Source organism: Leuciscus leuciscus, assembly GCF_965113295.1.
Source record: "Leuciscus leuciscus genome assembly, chromosome: 20".
Lineage (NCBI taxonomy): Eukaryota > Metazoa > Chordata > Actinopteri > Cypriniformes > Leuciscidae > Leuciscus > Leuciscus leuciscus.
In genome coordinates, this window is record NC_138744.1 from 13,479,497 (window position 1) to 13,501,077 (window position 21,581).

At 36.4% G+C, this 21,581-nt stretch overlaps 1 protein-coding gene across 3 annotated transcripts in view; it reads right to left on the reverse strand.

The window, feature by feature from the left end:
* Window positions 1-21,581, reverse strand: part of npr1b (natriuretic peptide receptor 1b) — a 49,872-nt gene continuing 28,291 nt past the window's right edge. For 2 of the 3 annotated variants that reach the window (XM_082149794.1, XM_082149795.1), the window contains exons 6-22: window positions 15,131-15,225; window positions 11,750-11,885; window positions 11,586-11,670; window positions 11,345-11,465; window positions 11,129-11,203; window positions 10,692-10,769; window positions 10,063-10,167; window positions 9,265-9,336; window positions 8,220-8,379; window positions 7,901-8,056; window positions 4,314-4,482; window positions 4,017-4,163; window positions 3,789-3,912; window positions 3,645-3,713; window positions 2,387-2,561; window positions 2,057-2,155; window positions 1-545 (exon numbers count right to left, since the gene is read on the reverse strand). In XM_082149794.1, the coding sequence (XP_082005920.1) occupies window positions 397-545; window positions 2,057-2,155; window positions 2,387-2,561; window positions 3,645-3,713; window positions 3,789-3,912; window positions 4,017-4,163; window positions 4,314-4,482; window positions 7,901-8,056; window positions 8,220-8,379; window positions 9,265-9,336; window positions 10,063-10,167; window positions 10,692-10,769; window positions 11,129-11,203; window positions 11,345-11,465; window positions 11,586-11,670; window positions 11,750-11,885; window positions 15,131-15,225 (2,015 nt within the window). In that variant the 3' untranslated portion in view covers window positions 1-396. Of the gene's footprint in view, window positions 546-2,056; window positions 2,156-2,386; window positions 2,562-3,644; window positions 3,714-3,788; window positions 3,913-4,016; window positions 4,164-4,313; window positions 4,483-7,900; window positions 8,057-8,219; window positions 8,380-9,264; window positions 9,337-10,062; window positions 10,168-10,691; window positions 10,770-11,128; window positions 11,204-11,344; window positions 11,466-11,585; window positions 11,671-11,749; window positions 11,886-15,130; window positions 15,226-21,581 lie in introns of those variants that run through there. The other variant, XR_014200648.1, reaches the window with a different exon arrangement.

Below are 21,581 nucleotides of genomic sequence, written 5' to 3' on the forward strand. Positions count from 1 at the left end.
GGGGGGGGAGTTAAATTATGAGTAATAACATCATCATCTTTAATATTTACATGTCTTTTCTTACACACACCCTGGCTGGAAGTAATCATATTTATTTAGCCTACTATATTTTTAGCCAGCAGTGCTGCTACTTATCCACCAGGGGGCGATATTCAATCACACTCAAACTTCACTCCATTTACAGCTGTAGCTGGTGCTCTTACAAAAGAAACATCTTAAAATACATATATACAAGGTCAGACATCATCTAGTGCTGTACAGGATTACATGCGTGTGCATTTAGCCAACAGAACCGGCGCCCAACAGTCTTGGCTTGGTTCCCCTGGGTGCATTTGACTATAGTCAGCGTGTCTCTGTTGATCCCGTTGGGGCTTTACACTCTCACTCCCCACCATCTCAATCACTGTCCTTCATTTCCCCCAGAAGCCAGTAGGTCGTCATCTTCCCTTTTCCCTTCATCTCCACTTCTCCTCTCAGCTCCAGCTGGAAACAGTTGAACTCCTGCAGCACATCTCGAGTGGCTGACGACACATGAATCTTCAGAGCTGCAGGATAACAGCGTGTAAATGATTACAGTGTTACTGTATATACACTGATTAGTTGAGTTCACACAGCTCACTTCGTGTTGACTAAAGTGTGTTGGCAAACATTATTTACTCATGTAATTTCCAGCAGCAGGTAATTAAAAGAGCCAATTATTTTTATTGGCGCACACTGTGTTTTATTTAATTTTTTATACTATATTTATGAATATTTTGAATTAGCTTTTATTTTTGTGTTTTCATTTTCATTTTAGTTAAAAATTTCGTTACGTGCTTGTCATTTTTAGAATCTTTTTAGTTTTAGTCAATTTACTACTTCAATTTAAAATGATTTAAATTCAGTTCAGGCCAATTCGCATTGGTTTGCACTTGTTTTTGCCAATTGAACATGTTGAATCGGGTTTGTTGGGTCTTGGAATGTCTAAGAAGTTCATCTGGTGACTGTCATCATTGGTCGATATCTGTCGGTGGAGTGTAAATTAGCCTTTAGATACCAAGTATAATACATAGTATTTTCATGTTAAGTTTGTCATGTAATATTTATATATCAGCTTTATTTCAATTAACAATAAAAAAAATAAAAAAAGTTTAAGTTAACAATAGTTTTTTATTTTTATTAGGGACATACTAAACAGTTGAGCAGCGTCCTGATACTGGAAATGCACATAAATACCGTAAAATCAAGATTGTGATGATCAAGGCAGGTGTGATGTATGGATTGTGATATATGCCAATCTACTCAAAATTAATGTCTTTCTTGATTGCAATTTGTTTTGCTTTTGTCAAGTGTTATCTAAAGCCGGCTGATATTTCTAATTTATCTGGCAGCGTTTATGTGGGGAAACAGGTGGTGGGGGAAATAATTAAATCGGAATTACAATGAAATCTTTTCATCAACTTTTTTTGTTTAGGCTTCTTGAATGATTGAAATTTCATTATGGAATATTGGTGTTGAAAATTAAATACGTCTGGTAACCTAAGGCTAATACTAAAAATGCTAATGTTTAATGGCTTGGTTACACAAACTGGGCTTAGATTAAGCCAGGATTAGGCTTTAGTTCAATTAGGGCATTTAAGCAGCTTTTATAAACGTTCCTTAGAAAAAAAACATTACTGGTGTGCATCTTGAGACAAAACAATGGCGCTGACATATTTTAAGATATATCAGTGCAAGTTGCTTTCAGTTAAAACAGCTCAAACATGCATTTTAGTCTGGGACTAGGTTAAAGCCTTGTCTCTGAAACCAGGGGAATATGTAGTTATCTCAACCTCAGTGTGGTCTGCAGAAATTAATTGAACAGATGGAAACTTTTGATTGGATATTTTTTTTTAATTCTATACTTCAAATCTATTGTAGAAATTAAACACACTCAGTATGTCTTCAGTTCTTGTCTCATACTCTTCATATAAAGTCATGGCTCAAGCCACTAACCCTAACCTAACTGACCTGAACTCTTGCTATGGTTATATGCACAAGTTGCTATTTGGTGGGAAAGGGAACAGTAAGTCCTTACGTTCTCCATTTGACTCCATGCGAGAGGATGTGTTTACTGTGTCTCCAAAGAGACAGTACCGAGGCATCTTCAGCCCAACTACTCCTGCACAGACAGGGCCTGAAACACACATACACATGGAAATGCTGTTCAAAACTATGCATGCTAAAGTAAAAGTTCTCTAGTCTATGGGTGAGTTTGAGAAAAATGTCTGTAATAGATAGTGATTATATGTTAACAAAACTTATTACAACCAGAAGAATCCCTGTCAGTTTTCTGCTAATTTAAATAGTCCAACAGTATGTTAAAAGACTAGTTCAACCTAATTGAGAGTGATGTATTCATTCTAACCACTGTGAAGGCCGATTCGTAATTTGAGCTGCTCATCAGGTCGGTGGCGAATCTTAAATGTTTTAACAGCCTCCAGCAGAGCAAGCGACATGCGTGCGATCTCATGACCGTGCAGTTTCCCGTTCCGTACGGGCAATCCTGAAACCACCATGTAGGCATCTCCTATTGTCTCCACCTAAGGAAAAATTTGAAACAAAACGACCACATCAGACAGAGATCCACATCAGCACAAAACACAAGACTAATACACACGTAGGCCCGGTTTTACAGACAGGGTTTAGATTAAGCCAGGATTAGGCTTTAGTAAACGTGCCTTAGAGAAGCACATTACTGGTGTGCATCTTGAGACAAAACTCATATTGAGTATTGGCCTCATATTGGCACTGACATATTTTAAGATACGCCAGTGCAAGTTGCTTTCAGTTAAAACATGCATTTTCGTCTGGGACTAGGCTTAAGCTTTGTCTGTGAAACCGGGGGTTAGATTTATATGTATAAAAAAACCTTAATAATAAAAATTCACTGTTAAAATTAGGGGAGTTTCTTGTTTAATTCAATGAATGTACAAGTGAACAGACCTTAGTAATAGTAGCACCATATTTAATTTTTGACAGGAATAAAAATAAGGCTGTGAGGGATAGAAGTATAGTGTGTTCAATAAATTATAGTGTTGTTATTCAAATAATTGCAGAATTGGTGAGCATAAGAGACTTCTTTCAAAAACCAACAGCAAACATTTGAACGACAGTGTACCCTGACTAAGGTCTACAAGACTTTATTTTTCATTTATTTTAATGACAAACTTTGCAATATGAAAATATATACATTTAAAATATGCTAATTAAGTATTGTCTCCTTTTTTAAAGAAAAAATGTCTCATAAGATTTTAATAAAAAATGAATGAAATAAAACCCTTTTAAAATTACCAGATATATATTTTTTAAGAAGCAAAAGGTAAAATTAGGGATCTGTTATAAAACAGAAACTACAAATTTGCTATATGAACAAAATGTCACTTCAAGAAAATGGCCATAAAAAAGATTATTTATTTACTCAATTAGTTGCCAAAAAAGTGATAAACAGTCAACACACATTTAATTTTTATGATTTTACGTTTTTATTTTGTCATTAAGTTTGGAAAGATAAAATTGTTAAATGCAAGAAGAAAATGAGGAATAAATAAAGTAAAGACATTATTTGTGGACAAAAGATACAGCTGTTTAGGGCAAATATGTGGTAAGGTATGAGGTGGTAATACCTTGTAAACATCAAAATTGTCTATAATGGCATCAAAGCAGGTGTAAAGGTCATTGAGGAGGGTGACGATCTATGAGAGAGAAACTCAATTAAAATCTTAAAGGTCAAATACTAAAAAAAACAGGATGGTTTTAGTGTAAGATACCTGCAAAGGTGTGCTCTCTGCTGACAGGGCCGTGAAACCCACAATATCACTAAAGTAAATGGTGACAGAGTCAAAAGCTTCAGCCTGCACTGTCTCACCCTTCTTCAGCTGGTCTGCCACTGAACTACCACACACAACAGAAATCAAGTCCTATGAGAGTTAACCAAGTGTGTATAGGATTATCTTATAGTTGATTTATTATTTGTGCGGTATGTCAAGTGAACTGACTGAGGGAGGATTTGGTACAGTAAAGCTTCAGCCTTGCGTTTCTCCTCCAGGTAGGCTTGAGTCCTCTCCTCTACCAGCTCCTCCAGATTATTAGCATACTGCTCCATTCGAGACAAAAGATTATCCAAGATATTACTTCTGTGCTCCCTGAGAAAGAGAATGCGACACAGAGAAAGAGAGAATCGGGTGAGCAATAAGACGCATTTTATAAAATTGTTCTGAACGAAATGTTACAGAAATAAGTCAACAAGTGAGGCAGTATAGATGGCGATAACTAGAGGGTAAAAAGGGACAGACCTATTCTGTTTGCGGAGTAACACACTAATATGGTTGAACTCTGGTCTGTCTGATGGTTCTTCAGCCCAACAGCGCTGCATCAGCTGACCCAGCTCTTCACTGTGGGCCTGAGGGTTCACTGATGGCCGTAGATACGGCCATTCACCCAGAGCTAGACGGTCCACAATCTCTATACACAACCAAAGAAAGCGGGAGAGCAAGAACAATAGAGAGAGGGGAATGTTTGAGCACAGAAAACCCCCAAAACAATTATACAGTAATCATTTACTCACCCTCAAAATCATATTTTTACATTTATGTTACCTTTGCCGTCATCTCTCACTCAAAGTTAATCTTTAAAAACACTAATAAATTAACCTTGTAAATGTTATCTTTAGCAAATATCAAAATGAATATTCATTTTCATACAACATAAAAATGTTGTGATGCCTAAATTCACTTGTATCAATTAAAACAACTGATTTTAGTTTTTAGAAATTAAGACAAAATAAAACAGAATTTTAATATCAGGCCATTTTATTGGTTATGAGTCCTGATTTTAAATTTGGAAATTCACCCTGTTTATTTTCTAAATACATGTTTTTGATCTTATTATGAACGATTGATCCATGCAAGCAATTCATTTTTTTTTTACCATGTAATTTTTAATTAAAATGTGATAATTCACATCCAGATCTGCCTCCATCCAATCAACAACTGTGAGACTGAACCTATGAACCCAAGCCGAATTTTTTTTTGATAATCTGTTTATTTTCGATAATCAGTTTCACTTGTATGTCCTTCAAAAATATGGAAGAAAAGATTGGTCACATCACATCTTCCATTACGTTGTAACTTCAATAAGGCATACATAAAATGATTGTGTTTTTTGGGGGGATGAACTGTTCCTTTAACTTCAACAGTATCAGTAGTCTTTAGACATTTTGCCTGTCAATGCGCCTTCCTTCCTTTTCTCTCTTATTATCTGTTGCATCAGGGCATTTTCCGTCTGTCTTATTCCCACAAACTCCCACAATGTTTTATCTCCGTTTTCCATCCTCAGCCTGATCTCTCTCAGCTCTATTCATCAGGCTCTTACAGCTCTGAAAGCCTGGCAGAAATGGTTGTGGGTTGTAGCACTCTAGTAAAAACACCATTTCTCAGCTCCGTCTGAGAGGCTTTTCACGGACAATCTGTCCTGATAAGAAACAGCTCTTCAGAGCTCAGGTCCATCTTTACTGCTGCACAATTTCTTTGTGTTTGTGTTTTGTATTTATGTGTGCTGGTGGTGCCAGGTTGATTGGTTGGCCAAGCATACACTAGGTTGATTGATTCACCAAGTCTACAACCATAATCTTTGCCAACAGTAATCTCATTACCAAGGTGCCCAAGTGCATGTGTGCCGCCCGGTGAAGATTGATACGATCTCTTCTTCAATGACAGTTCTGATTATAGTGCTGAGATCACAATGATCTGTGTTTGTATGTGTACCAGAAGTCTGTTCTTCACATAAAAACACACATATACACACATACATGCATCGCATTGTGGGCTGTATTCTGAATCGCATGATTAAATCCATAAATTATATCAGAGAGGGAAAGAGAGTGAAAGAGACAAGTGTGGATGGATATGTGTGTATGTGTTTGTGTGACAAAGAACAAACAAACCTTTTAGTGTCTCTGAAAGTGATATAAAAAGACAGTGATTTATACAGCTTTTCTTTCATTCAGTGTGGATTGAAATTATAGATGCAATGGAGACGATTTGGAACGTTACTTTAGGAACATTTTAGTACGTCGTGATTTTTATATTTTATGGCAATTAGCAACTCTGTAAAATCATACAAATGCAAAAGTCTGACACTATGATTGACTTCTATGTACGAATGAGAGAGCTCTTCACCACCTAAGGGTTCTCTGCAGAAAAAAAAGAGAACCATATACAGGGGATGCAATTTGTGAGTGTTTTGGCGAAATGACAAGATAATGTCAAGTGTCTTCCTCTTCAGACAAACTCACTGACGGCGGACTGAGAGGGGTAGTGGACTGCCAAATTAAGAGCTTGTGAGGGTGTTCTTATGCATACATACTGTATGTGTAAAAGATCATCTTTGATGTGTCTGTAGTAAAGTGAGAATATGCATGTGTGTGTGTGAGCACAATTGTGAATGGCGTCTGGTTGTGTATTTGTTGACCTCTCTGAAGAACCTGGTTCATTAGCTTCTTTCATTCCCGTCGCTGTGAAGGCTCTCGAGAGTAATTTGCATGAGTGCAGAGCCGAGCATCAATATTTTGAAGCGTTTTAGAAAGAAGTTTTTCATCCTCCTCAAATTGTTCTCATGCCCCAAGTATTTCAGACCCCAAATATCACGGAGAATCAAAATGAATGATATTAAAGGAATAAAATGAATGACATTAATTTATTAATTAAATGGAGAAGACATAAAACCAGACTTTTATCATTGGCAATTGAATGGGAACTAAAGCTTTCAAGCTTCAAAAAGAACATGAAAGTACTACAAAATCATCAGTCCAGTTCGACTTGTGAGCAATATTTCAGATGTTCTGAAGCCATATGATGGCTTTGTGTGAGAAACAGATGAAACAGAAACATAATGTGAAGGCTACATCAATTAAACTCTAAACAAAAATGATAATGCTAGACATACACTTGCAGACTGGGCAAAACTGGGCATCATATAAACGACTGAGGATCACACACTACTTTAAAGCTTTTCCAAACTCAACAAACAGGCATCTTGTTGCTAGGATACGAATGACAAATGAAAACAATCTGTTCTAAAAATTGGCTCAAAAATCAAACATTTTTAAATTCCTCCAACTGGATGGAATCATATTCTAAATGCTAAAACCAAAGTGGGTGCACTATACACTATGCAATTTTCTGTCAAATCAGTCAACTCTGACTGGCCATTATCTGTAACTGGCTCTGACTTTCTGCAAATAGTGTTGACTCCTCTACTATAAATCTAGGCAAAACATTTTTAAAAACTGACATTTGCTCTAGATATCCTTGGCATGTTCATGAGAGAAGCACTAATGCCTGATTCATTAACAAAATGTTCTTTTAAATCAGATGTTTTCAATTAATCGCTTCATCCAGTTCACAAAAATTCATTCAGGAATCGGTCTGATCTGGTGTACTGACTTAATTATCTGGTTAACAGTTTACCTGAGGGAAGAATTATCAGTGAATAACAATTCAAATTTCAGTCCGTTCTTCACACAAAGCTATAAAATGACCAGAGGACTTGGAATATAGTCATATGGATGAGTCAAATGGATTGCTTTTATGATGCTTTTATGATTACATCCTATATGAAGCTTGAAAGAATTGTTCCAGACCTGTATGACTTTCTTCTGTGAGGAAAACAACACTGACTTTCATTTTATGGGTTCAAAAAAAAACATTTTTCAAAATGTCTCCTTTTTTGCTCCACTGAAAGTCATAAAGGTTTGAAACAAAATGAGAGTACATACATGTTTAAGGTTTAGGATTTAATATCAAAAACAGGATAGAGACAGGTAGACTTAGGCTAATTGTGCAATTTGTGACACGTGTATTGGCAAGATTTGATCTCTGACCTTTGGGGCTTAGCGAGTCTCCCTCCAGGTAAAAGACTCCTCTGCGCAGAGCCACTTCCTGAAGTATGATGCCAAAACTGTAGATGTCGCCCTTTTGCGTGCCTCCTGGAGGAAAGCACTCCAATCTCAACAGCTCTGGAGCCGTCCACAGCTTACCTAACACCAGGCATATGCAAATGCACACAGACACAGACAGGGGACTGACAGTGAACAACAGAGAACTTGACTGAGGTTTGCATGCATGCCTGTCGTGGAAATTGTAGGCATGTGAGTAAATTTGACACATGAATTGACAAAGAAGAAAGGTCACATGACTGACGTGCATAATAAGAGTGGGCGTCCTCCGTGTCTGACTCTTTCCTGATGCTGGACAGCCCATAGTCAGTGATCTTTAGCACAAAACGATTGTCAACCACACAGTTGGATGACTTCAGGTTGCCATGGGATACAATCACACTGTTATGGAGGAAAGCCATGCCCTGAGGGGAGAGGAAGATTGGATAGCATGAAAGAAAGCAAGAGGGCAGGAACGGAGTAAAGTGAAAGAAAATAGAAAGTTATAATGGAAAATAAATGCATGAACACTTAAAGGGATAGTTCCCCCAAAAATGAAAATTCTGTCATTTACTTAGCTTAATGTCGTTCCAAACACGTAAGACTTTCTTTCATCTTCGAAACACAAATGAAGATATTTTAAATGAAATCTGTCATTTTTCCATACAACTACCACTTTGACACTTCAAAAAGTTCATAAAAAGATCGTAAAACTAATCCGTATGAATTGTCAGAATTTTCGAAAGAGACTTGATCGCTTTACATGATGAACAGATTTAATTTTGGCTTTTATTCACATATAAACATTTATCAACCCAAACATCAGTTATGATGAACGGTAGCTCAAGCATGCTTGCTTTGACGTGCGGGAACCAATGAGGTTCATTCTCGTGTGAACGTTTGAGCTCCCGCAAGAGGTTTGTTGTCGTGCGTCAAGCAAGTACGGTTGAGCTTCTGTTTATGTTCGCTGATCAATGTTTGTATGTGGAAAAAAACAAAAAAAAGAATCTGTTCATCATATCAATTGATCGAGTCTCTTCAGAAAATTTGGCTAAACCACTCAATTCATATGGATCAGTTTTACAATCTCTTTATGAACTTTTTGAAGCTACAAGGTGGTAGTTGTCAATGGAGGGATAGAAAGCTCTCAGATTTCATCAAAATACCTTCATTTGTGTTTCGAAGATGAACAAATGTCATATGGCTTTGGAACAACATGAGGATGAGTAATTGATGACGATTTTTTTCATTTCTGGGTAAACTAACCTTTTAAGGTAAATTTCACTTTAAGTACAGAGAAGGGTCTCTACCTTTACTATGTCACTGACTAGAGAATATTTGAACATCCAGTCAAGTGTGATGCTTTCGTTCTCCAAAATGTCCTGTGCGTAGATGCAGAAAAAACTGAGGCAAGTACATATAAATACATATACGGCCCAAAAAGTATTTGGACTTGAAGCAAACTTAATAATGCAGTGGTTCTCAACTGGGGGCCAGGGACCACTAGGGAACAAACTAGGGAATTTAAGATGACTTAAAATTATTTAAAATAAGACAAAACAAGATTGAAAATATAATTAAAACAACTAAAAATCAAGATATTTGGGGGGGCTGACTTAATACATTTTTCTTACAAAAAGGATCTGACATGTTTGCAAATGTTATTTGGTTCGATATTTAGAACTTAATTAAATTATTTTGTTTAGAGTGTCCAAAAATATCACTACACCATTGATATAGACAATGGACCTTTTTTGATTGTGAATTTTCACTAATGTGACCACAGCTTTAAGCTGGCAATTCCACATTTTGTACATTTAAACATTTCCTTTATAACCTGCCAACCTGAGATCTTCTACAGCCATTAGAAACAGTGTGTGTACATGCACATTTTCATACTGATGTATGAGTGTGGCTCTGCATGTCATCAAAAAGATCTGAAATAATCTTAATTGATAAGCCAATGGCCCACACAAGGAATTTATTTAAAACAAAAATGCAGAATTGTTTCTGTAAAGGTTGAGTTTAGGGTTAGGGGATAGAAAACATCATTAGCACAGTATGTCAATGAGAAGTCCCTACAATGACAGAATCCTGTGTGTCAGTACCTGCAGGCTGCCTCGAGGGCAGTATTCTGTGACGATGCAGATATTGGGCGGGTCGATGCAGGCGCCGATAAAACGAGTCAAATGCTCATTCTGCACATCTCTCATCTGGAGAACAAACATGCACTATTGTTCACAATTCACAGTATATCTTTACCAACATTTATAAACAAAACACTTCACTTGTTGGTATTTTGTGAACCTACAGTACCATTTACATTTTTTAGGGTCGATAAGATTACTCCATTACTCCAGTTTTCAGTGTCACATGATCCTTCAGAAATCATTCCAATATGATGATTCGGTGCTCAAGAGCCATTTCTTATTATTATCAATGTTGAAAACGGTTGTGTTGCTTAATGTTTTTATGGAAACTGTGATACATTTTTTCAGGATTCTTTGATCAACTGAAAGTTCAAAAGACTACATTTATTAGAAATAGAAATCTTTTGAATTATACAATTAATTCGATCCATTTAATGCATCCTTACTAAATAGAAGTATTAATTTCTTTAAAAAATAAAAAAATAAAACTGACCCCAAAACTTTGAATGGTATTGTATTTGTAATTATTATAATCAGATTAGCAAAATAATCCTCCTTTAGAGCAAAAAACAACATGACACACTCACATGCTTCAGTTCAAACAACACTTTCCTCGTTAGCTCGATGCGCTTTTTGTTGATGTATTTAATGGCTACAATGTTTCCCTGGGGAACAAATAAGCACACACACACATGTTATGTTTGCAGTGGGTAGCATGTGTGCATTTTGAGGTTCTAACAAACATTTAAATGGTAAAAATGTTAAATATAAATAGTTAATGCATAAATTACTACTCTTACATTTTTAACATTTCAACTTGTATAAATTAACATTATTAAACATATGATGAACAAACATAAACTGGCAATGACTAAATATTTCTAAATTAACCTTAACCTATTACAAAATAATAAATGCTGTGAATAATGTTGATCATTGTTAGTTCATAATACAAAATTACCAAATTGAACCTTATTGTGAAGGGTTACCATGTAAACGTTTAAAGAGCTTGTCAGAAAGATACCTTAAAGTAGCCAGTCTTAGCAAACATCTGGAAATTACCCTCAGCTGTCAGCAGTGATCCATAGTTTGAACCTCTCTGTAGAGAATGAGAGAGAACAAGTGATATAATAATGATAGTAATTATAATAAATAATCAAATAAAATTAATATTAAAATGGAAAACTAGAGAGCTGTTAATGTGCACTAGTATGTAGTATGTACTGTATATGTGTTTTACTAGAGAGAGTGTGAGTTTGCTGCCGGTGCTTTTCAGGGCCTTTTCCAGATTGCTCATCTGAATGTCCTCCCAAGCGATCCTCCATAACTGAGCGACCAACTCCTTCTCCAGCTTCAGCTTTCTGTGTGTACATACAGTAGGTATTTAAGATGTACCCATATTTGTAGAACAGAACCAGAATCACATTTAGAAATGATTGATTAGGTCTCAGGTATCAAAATCATCTTGCTTGATCTCTCACCTGTATACAAACACAGTCACAGTGAAGATGATGACAAGGACGAGGAAAATAACAATGGAAATCATCTGGTGCATTCCGATTGTTCCTAAAAGGAAAGAGGTAAAGTGACAGAGATTGTGAGGTCGGTAAGCAGTTGGACTACAGAACTAGTGTAAGATACCTACGTTCATGACAGTCAGGGTTGTCGTTCTTAAAGCCGCAGTAGGGAACATCCAAGGGAATGTCACCACCTGGCCACTGGATGGCCATCCCAGGAAGAATCTTCATCTGCTTCTGACTGCCGTTATACACTGCCACAATCTGCAGCACAACATGAAGTAATCAATAAGAGAACAAATGGTCATAATGGAGATAGATAATTCTATTTATATGATTTAATAAATTCAAAATCTAAAAATTCAATGTCTAACAACTTTAGTCTAAAGTAGTCTTTACAACTTAGTGTCTAACTTTCCACTGAGGTAAGACAGATCAGACCACAACCTGAGAAAGTTACTGTGTCAGATTTCGAAGAAATTAATGGTAAAATTTTGGAAGAAACTGTAAAGCACCTTAAAACATCAACCTGTGCCCTTTCTTTTTCAAAAGTGTGTTAAACTGCTTAGAAGCAGATCTCCTATAAGTGATAAACTCCTCACTTCTCTCTGGGACTTTTCCAAAGTCCCTTAAAACTGCAGTTGTCAAGCCCCTCCTGAAAAAGAACAATCTGGATAGCAACATATTGAGCAATTACAGACCAATCTCAAATCTTCCTTTCACAGGCAAGATCATTGAAAAAGTTGTCTTCAATCAGCTGAACAATTTCCTAATCTCAAATGGATACTTTTGACAATTTTCAATCTGGTTTTCCGACCACATCACAGCACAGAGACAGCGCTCATAAAGATAAACGATATTCGGTTAAATAGTGATGCAGGCAAAACATAAATTCTGGTACTACTCGACCTCAGTGCTGCATTTGACACTGTCCATCATAACATACTTCTTGACAGGCTGGAAAACTGGGTCGGGCTTTCTGGGATAGGCCTAAAATGGTTCAGGTCATAATTAGGAGGGAGAGGTTATTATGTGAGTATGGGAGACCATAAGTCTGAATGGATATCCATGACATGCGGAGTCCCTCAAGGCTCAATTCTTGCGCCACTCCTGTTCAACCTTTACATGCTCCCACTGAGCCAAATAATGAAAAAGAACCAAATTGCTTACCAGAGCTATGCAGACGACACACAGCTGTACTTAGCCCTATCGCCTAACGGCTACAGCCCCATTGACTCCCTGTGCCAATGCATTGATGAAGTCAACAGTTGGATGTGGCAAAACTTTCTTCAGTTAAACAAAGACAAAACTGAAGTCATTGCGTTTAGAAAAAAAAAGATGAAGTACTCAAGATGAACGCATACCTTGACGCTAGGGGTCAAACAACTATAAATCAAGTCAGGAATCTCGGTGTGATTCTGGAGTCAGACCTTAGTTTCAGTAGTCATGTCAAAGCAATCATACTATCATCTCAAAAATATTTCAAGAATTAGATGCTTTGTTTCCAGACAAGACTTAGAAATACGTATTCATGCTTTCATCACCAGCAGGGTGGATTATTGTAATGGACTCCTCAGTGGCCTTCCCAAAAAGACCATAAGACAGTTGAAGCTCATACAGAACGCTACTGCAAGGGTTCTGAGCAGAACCAGAAAATATGAACATATCACACAAGTCCTCAGGTCTTTACATTGGCTCCCAGTTACATTTAGAATTGATTTTAAAGCATTACTGGTATATGAATCACTCAATGGCCTAGGACCTCAATACATTGCAGATATGCTCACTAAATATAAACCAAACAGATCACTCAGATCATTAGGATCACATCAGCTAGAAATACCAAGGGTTCACTCTAAGCAAGGTGAGTCCGCTTTTAGCTACTATGCCAGCCACAGGGAACCAGCTTCCAGAAGAGATCAGATGTGCTCCTACAGTAGTCACATTCAAATCCAAACTCAAAACACATCTGTTTAGCTGTGCATTTACTGAATGAGTACTGTGCCACTGTACGTCCGACTGATTACACTGTATTTTATTTTGCATCCTCCTTTTTATTCTAAACTGAACTGAAATGGCACTGAGAATTTGGTAAGAGAGATGAAACCATGCTGATGACCTGGGTCTGTGGTGGAGTAGTGAGTTTGATGTGTAATTAAACTCGAGGTTCTGCGGGGTGCGGACTGGATTGATTCCATTACTAGAGCTTCCGAACAAATGAGTGTTTGGGGTGCAGACTGATGGGGCAAGTAAACCCGAGGTTACCCCGTGAGTCAGTCCTAGAGCTCCTCCTGTCCGATTTTAGGGAAAAATCGGGTCCATCGGAGACGTCCAAAAGATTTCTTAGGCGCGCCGAAAGAACACCACAGACACAGTGTAATCACCATGGGAAAATCTCAGAGTAAAACTGGGAGTTGTGAAAACCAGTTATGATACACCGGTGTTTTACCAGATGAGAAGTTTATCTATGTATCATCTTTTTACTCTTAATTCATTTTATAACTGTATCATATAACTCTTTTATTTTCTTGTTTTAATTTTCCTTGCTTTTATTTTGTGATTATTTTAATTATTTTCTGTAAAGCACTTTGAATTGTGTGAATCTATTGAATTCATAGTGTATGAAATGTGCTATATAAATAAATTTGCCTTGCCTATTTCACACTTCAAAGAGCCTGCAATGGGCACTAGTATTGTATAATATAATGGATAAAAAACAATTACTTGCACAAAGTAATTATTCCATCAGATTATCAGAAAGATGCTTTTTTGTGTCCAGATAGTTTAGTTATGGCATCTACCAGCCAGGGCTAACTGAACTTTGACCCCTTGACGTCAACACAGGAGAACAAAAACTGCACTAGTCATGTGAATTCTATAGCTCTCACAGATAGCAAAAGCAAAATGAAGTTAAAATGAAAAATTACTGAATTTATATTCAGAGAGCAGCTGAGATCTTTAATATCTATTCTGCATCAATCCGGTACACGTACACACACAAACCCCTGACTGAATATGTATCCTATAATTAACCTTCCTACAGCCTGGCCTCCTAATTACCAATCAAGTGTCTTTCAGAAAGGAGGGTGCGTGTGTGTTTGTCCTCTGGTTTTAAATTTATGACACCAATTGCCCCTTGTTTTTTGAGATTCAGGTGTTATATTCTAATTCATTAGCCTGTAACAAAGGCAAAACTGTTTAGATGACACACACACACACACACACACACACACACACACACACACACACACACACACACACACACACACACACACACACACAAACACACACACATATATCTGCTGTAAGAAAAATGTGATTGCATTTCATCCATCCATTACTAACAGAAGCATCACTGCTATTCAAACTAATGTGGCACATATAAATATATATGAATTAACCATGCATGCCCTTTAAAAATATGAAAGATTCCCAGACTAAAAGTTGATAATATCAAAAAGTAACAGACATATGAGAAAGCTATGAGACAAAGTGAGATTATAACTAACCTGAAAGTTGCCACTGTTCATGTCAGTCATGTCCCACAGGGCGAAATCAGTCTCTCTGTCTCCATTCTCATCAATCTGCACCAGACCAGTGACACCTGGGAAAACCAAGAGACAGAGTGTGTGTTATAGAGACGACTGCAACAAATTAACATCAGAACACTAAAACATTAGCTTTGACAAAGTGAAGTGTAAACTTCGACCTACTCAAGGTTCATGACCTGCCTGGCCATCATTTGCAGCTGAATTTAAAGTTCAGCAGTACTCCCAGTAGTAAAATGTCAATCTTAACAAAATTATCCCCTCAAATGATCTACATATTTTATGGACGAGTTCATGTAATTGCTTTAACAAAACAAAAACACGAGCTTAACATTTCAGCTATTAAATTCTTTGGAACTTTACTCCATTATATGTGCATATTATAACCATGATACCATTATTTTCCAATAAAAACATACCTTTAACTGATCTCTTTAACTGATACATATAAACACCACAGAGACATCATTTAAACATACAATAATGTCCAAACTTTAAAGGGATAGTCCACCCTTTCTTCAAAATATCTTTTCAATATCTTGTCATGTTTGGGTGGACTATATCCCTTTAAGGGTGCAACAAGTGATTTCTATGAAACACGGTTGATATTTGCAATCAACCCATACAAACACACCCCACAATTCATTGCTCCGCCCCCGAAATTTAACAACATGAAATGCAAGAGTGGATGTCTCTTTATTATAGCTGAAGCGAAGCAAAATAATGTTTTGCGAAAAATAAAGCAAAGCAACCTTGCCGTCTGTTTTCACGCCTTTCCGTTTAAGTCTCACCAGTACTGAAAAGCTTTTCTAACATTAATGTGGGTCCTAAAGCTCTTACCTGATCATAACCCTTCTTTTTCCAGTGATATTCCTCTGACCTTTTCTCTTTTGTAATGTCTCTCAGCCATCTCTCTTTCTACAGTCTTTCTTCAAATCTCCCTCTTGCTCAATCTCTCTTTTCCCCCCTCATGAGGGTATATGCCCCCTACTGCTGTGTTGTGGTGCTTGGTCCGATCCACTTTCAACAGCATTTCTCAGAAATCGCTTACTGCACCTTTAAGTGAACTATAATTATGCAAACACATTAACAATGAGTACCAACCACGTTATGAGTAATCATAATGATTATAATCACACATAGTAAATCAATCCATACACAGTGTGTGTGCATGTGAGCCTTTAATCAAATGTAATTGAGTCTCTTGAAAAGCTTCCGGTTATGCAAGACGGCCCCATCTTCCGATGAGGGTCAGGTGCGGGCTGTAATTTCCTGTGGAGGCCACTCACCTCTTTAAATGGGCTACAGATAGACGCAGAGTCCAGCTCAGAGGAAACACACAGTGACATTTAGACTGATATGAAAAGCTTAAACATTATCAGACTGGAAATGTCAAAGCCATTGGCAAGAGGGAGAGGAGAGAGAGAGATGTCCTCACATCGGTTGATGATAAGAATAGCTTTAATAGGCCTACATGAGCTATAAAAGGAATGGATGCTCACAGACAGTGAACAGTGACTGCTTGTGCAAATTGTATTCAGATTGTGAGGAATGTTTTGCCACATATTTCTCTTTGGAGGACAAAGGGAAATATCCCTGAACACTGCCACTCTTGCCAACGTGCTCTCAGAGGAAATACAGACTTAATTCTGATCCATTTTACATTAGAAACACTGGGAAGAACATGGAGAGAGAGAGAGAGAGAGAGAGAGAGAGAGAGAGAGAGAGAGAGAGAGAGAGAGAGAGAGAGAGAGAGTTTGAGAGAGTAGAGTGTGTGTTTGTGTGCACACAAAAAAAATCAACCTAAGAGTGCAATGAGTGGACGTATAATGATAGTCGGAGTCATCTGAATTGAAGACAGGTAATTTATGTAGTGTAACGACTTAATCAGCAGGAAGTACAGGAAACTACTTGAGTATGACATGCCAGCATGACAGTGTAAATGACAGATTGATGCTGAATAAAGTCTTGAATAAAGCCAAAGCGAAAACACATCTTTCATATCTCCTATGATGTTGACATCTGTTTTGCCATGGAAAATTAGTTATCTACCTCGATAATATAGATAAGGTTTGTATAAATTGTGAGAATGATTTGTGACAGAACTGGAAGAATCAGTAAGAACAGACAAAAAATTAAGTGTATGCCATCATTTTTCAGCTAATGACTATAGTTGCTTTGGAGCTGTTTTATAGTTTTATAGCTGTACAATTTTTGGTTATTACAACAAATGACATAAATAAATAAATAATTTTTAACAACATTTAGGCTAATGAAATATATGTGATATGTAAATGTTTTGAATTACAAAATGGAAATTAGAAATGGTATTGTGGTAATACAAATTATCTCTATTCATAGTATAGGTCATAAAAAACTGCATGAATTACAAAACAAGAATTACAAAACAACTAACAATATGTTTTTACAAATAGTTTTAGATGTAATAGTATAATAATTATGTCACAGTGAAGTATTTCACATCAACTACCGATTTATCTAATATCACAAAATTAAAATGATGGTGGCCTACCTCAACAACCCAAGGATAATTTATGCATTAATCTATACATTAATATCTATACATTAATATCACAGATTAAAAATAATAACAACAAATAGCAAAACATGAATAGAGAATTAGTTGTAAGAAACTAATAAAGGTGCATGAAATGATGGGCAATGGGCAGATTGTACCCATTGAGTCTGTCCGTTTCTGAGCCAGCTATACCAGGCACAATGTAACAGAACTACACTCAATCAATAGATCTGAAAAGATTTCATTTTCTTTACAATAAAGATGAATGATTTTATAAATCAAGAGAATCAACTCCCCCTTTCAAATGTCATATAAAAGGCAGAACAAGCATGTAGAACATTCTGTGCTTCCTGTCTATTTAGCGACTTTATAATGAATACAGGATATAACTGTACTAGCTGGATCCAACTGAGTCATTTCAATTTTGGGGGGCGGCTGCTGTTAAAGATGTCTAAATGAGAGTCTTTATTTTTACAGAGATCTAATTGCAATCAGCAGCCAAATTAGTTATTGTAATACATATGAATGTCACACATTCTGTACATCCTAAACAGCTCATCTGTGAGTGATGTTTTGCTATTACAGCATGAATGAGACTATTATCTTTAGTTTTGAAACAATGTCTTAAGTTTAAGACATATTTTAAAGGGGAGCTATTACCTTGCAGGGGACCTTGTTTTTGGGGTCAATTTGAATAGGGTTTCATGCTTGAATGGTCAAACAACACATTGTTTTTCACATATTTTACATTGTTGCAGCACCTCTCTTCCCAGTCTGTCAGTAACGCTCTGTTTAGTTTCTGTCTCTATGAAGCCCATCCTTCCGAAAAGCACAATGTGCTCTGATTGGTCAGATGGACCAGTGTGCTGTGATTGGTGAACCACTTTGAGCATGTTTCAGAAATGCCACGCCCCTTACCATAACCGTGAGTTTCAACACACTACTAACGGAACTTAACCAGGCCTTGTCCCCTTTTTCATATGCCTTGAGCAGGAATTATTTAAATAAGGAATATTGTAATGTGTACGTTCACAGAACAAAACTCAAACGAGGGATTTCAGAGTTTACTGATAAAGAGAATAACTCCCTTTGGAGAGGACTTTGGGCTTTGTAGACTTTTTAATGTTCAAACAGCAACATTATACATTAAATAAAGTTGAAAATGTAAAAGAAACAAACATAAAAGGTCCTCTTTAAATGTGAAAAGAAACATTTTTATTTAATTGATAACTATACTGTTTTGCATTTTATTCTCCAAACTGTTTTAAACCAAATGTATTCCAGAAAAGACATCAACAGGAAAAGCTACCATGTATGAAAGAGTCTGGGTTTGGCCCATGTGGTAGTCTATCAAATTTAGACCACTAACTTAAGTCAAACATCTCCAGAAACACACCTGGCTGTGTGTGGGTGGGCAAAACAACCAAATGTAACCACCTTTTACTTGAAGCCGATCCCATGGCAACAGGACACCTGCTGATTTTAGAATAATGTGAGGGAAGTCAAATACTGTAGATTCATTGGGATCAAATAAAATGGAAAGGTGGAATAAGGCATGAGTGAATGGATGGGTGATAATAGGAGAAATCTCTTAAATCCTTATGCAACGTTAGCTTCTAAAAGAGAGGACAACTTCCAAGGTTGTTTGTCCCTGGAAACCAAAATGTTTCATTTAAGATTTTCGACTAAGACATAGACAGACCCTCAGCGCATAACACATGAAAAGACAAGCTCTGAACATCAACAAATTAATGACAAGAAACTAATAGTGAGGACAAAAACAACAGCGACAGCATAAATAAGCAAGCAGTAAAACAATAACAACAGTAACTATAATTAATTTGTATCTCAATGCATGCTGGGAACAAGCCAAAGCATGCATTGGAATGACCCAAAGATCATTTTGTGCTTTAAATGGAAGCAAAAACAAAAACAAAAAAAACCTCTTACTTTTACAGTTATACAAGTACATTATGATAAATTCCTAAATTTCAGCCATAAATAAATTATAAATATTAGCCAGATTATGTTCATTACCTGTCTGATGTATGCTTATGCTGAAATATAATAAAATAATGGTATGTAGATTAAAAAAAACATATATCGCGTGTCATTATGTGTAGGGAGTTGGCTCACGTGATTTATTTTCCGCGCTTCAAAACTTCCATTAAGGGAACATAGGCAAATTTTTTTTTTTTATTATTATTTTATTTACAATTTTTTACATGTTATACAAATTAAAGAATACCAGGAAAACAAACAATATAACAATAAAAAATAAAATAAAATAAAAATATAAAAAAATAAAAATAAAAGATAAATAAATAAATAAGGGGGTTAGATAAACAAAACCAAGGAGACTTACTCATAGATGTATCATTACAGTGAGAACAGTAATTATACACTATTCAGACTTGAGGAAATTCACGAAGGGCTGCCATACAGTTTGAAAATGGCGATGAGATTTGGACTCCAGGGAACGTATCCTCTCTAGTTGTATGACGTGAAACAATACGCTTAGCCAAGCTTTAAATGATGGAGAGTCTGAAGATTTCCAGTTTACAAGTATTATTTTTTTTGCAAGAGTCATGCCCAACAATAAAGGTTGTTGCTGAGATTTTGGAAGAGTATTCAATGTCTCAGAGGATCCAAGAATTGCGAGACCATGGTCTGGTTTAACCTCCTTTTGAAAAACTTTTGAAAAAAAATCAAATATAGCAGTCCAAAAATTAAACAGTTTGTGACAAAACCAAAACATGTGAGACAATGAGCCCTCCTCTGTTTTACATCTGTCGCACACTGGAGAAATGGAATTGTAGATTCTACTCAATCTCGTTTTAGAATAATGCAATCTATGGATTACTTTAAACTGAATCAATCTGTGTCTTACATTTATTGAGCAATCATGGATCCTACTAAGGCTGTCATTCCAGGTATCATCCGACACTTCCACATCAAGATCCCTACTCCAGGCTTCTTTGATATGCTTGGTGCTCACAGGCAGTTGGAAAGAATTAACATATCGTGAAACCAGATGCCTAGAGCTTGGATTAAACAAAAAAGTTCGCTCAAATGTACTAATCTCTGGTTTGTCAATAAATTGTGGAATAACCGTTTGAACATAATGTCTTACTTGTAAATATCGAAAGAAGTCAGACCTTGGAAGATTAAATACAGATTGCAATTGGTTAAAAGAAGCAAATTTACCATCTATATAAAGATCACCAATAGACATCAGACCTTTTCTTTTCCATTCAACAAAACCACTATCTAGGTGAGAGGGTTTAAAAATATGATTGTTAGCGATGGGTGTAAAAACGGAGACGTCAGGTAATTTAAGATGTTTCCTTATCTGGTTTAAAATTCGAATTGAATTTTTAATTATTAAATTGGTACCAATTAGTTTTGATGAGGGAGAAACTTTTGAAAAAAGTAACACTGGGAGACACGATATTGTAAAAGAAAATGTCTCTATCCTAAGCCATAGAGGATCAGCCGCAGAGAAAGTTTCATTAGGGATACCCTTCTGCCAGTAAGATAAAGCCCTGGCATTTGCTGCCCAATAATAATATTTAAACACTGGGAGCCCTAGGCCTCCCATCTGCGTGGGTTTCTGTAAGTGCGCTTTTGCTATTCGAGGAGTATTGTAAGCCCAAACAAACGGTGTGATAACTGAATCTAAAAGCTTGAAAAAAGATATAGGTATATAAGTAGGGACGTTTTGAAAAAGGTAGAGGAACTGTGGTAAAGTGACCATTTTAATTGCATTAATTTTGCCAATCATAGAAAGCGGAAGAAGCCTCCATCTCTCAATATTATCTTTTAACTTGTCAATCTTAGCCAAAAAGTTTAAGTTAAATATTTGTTTCATAG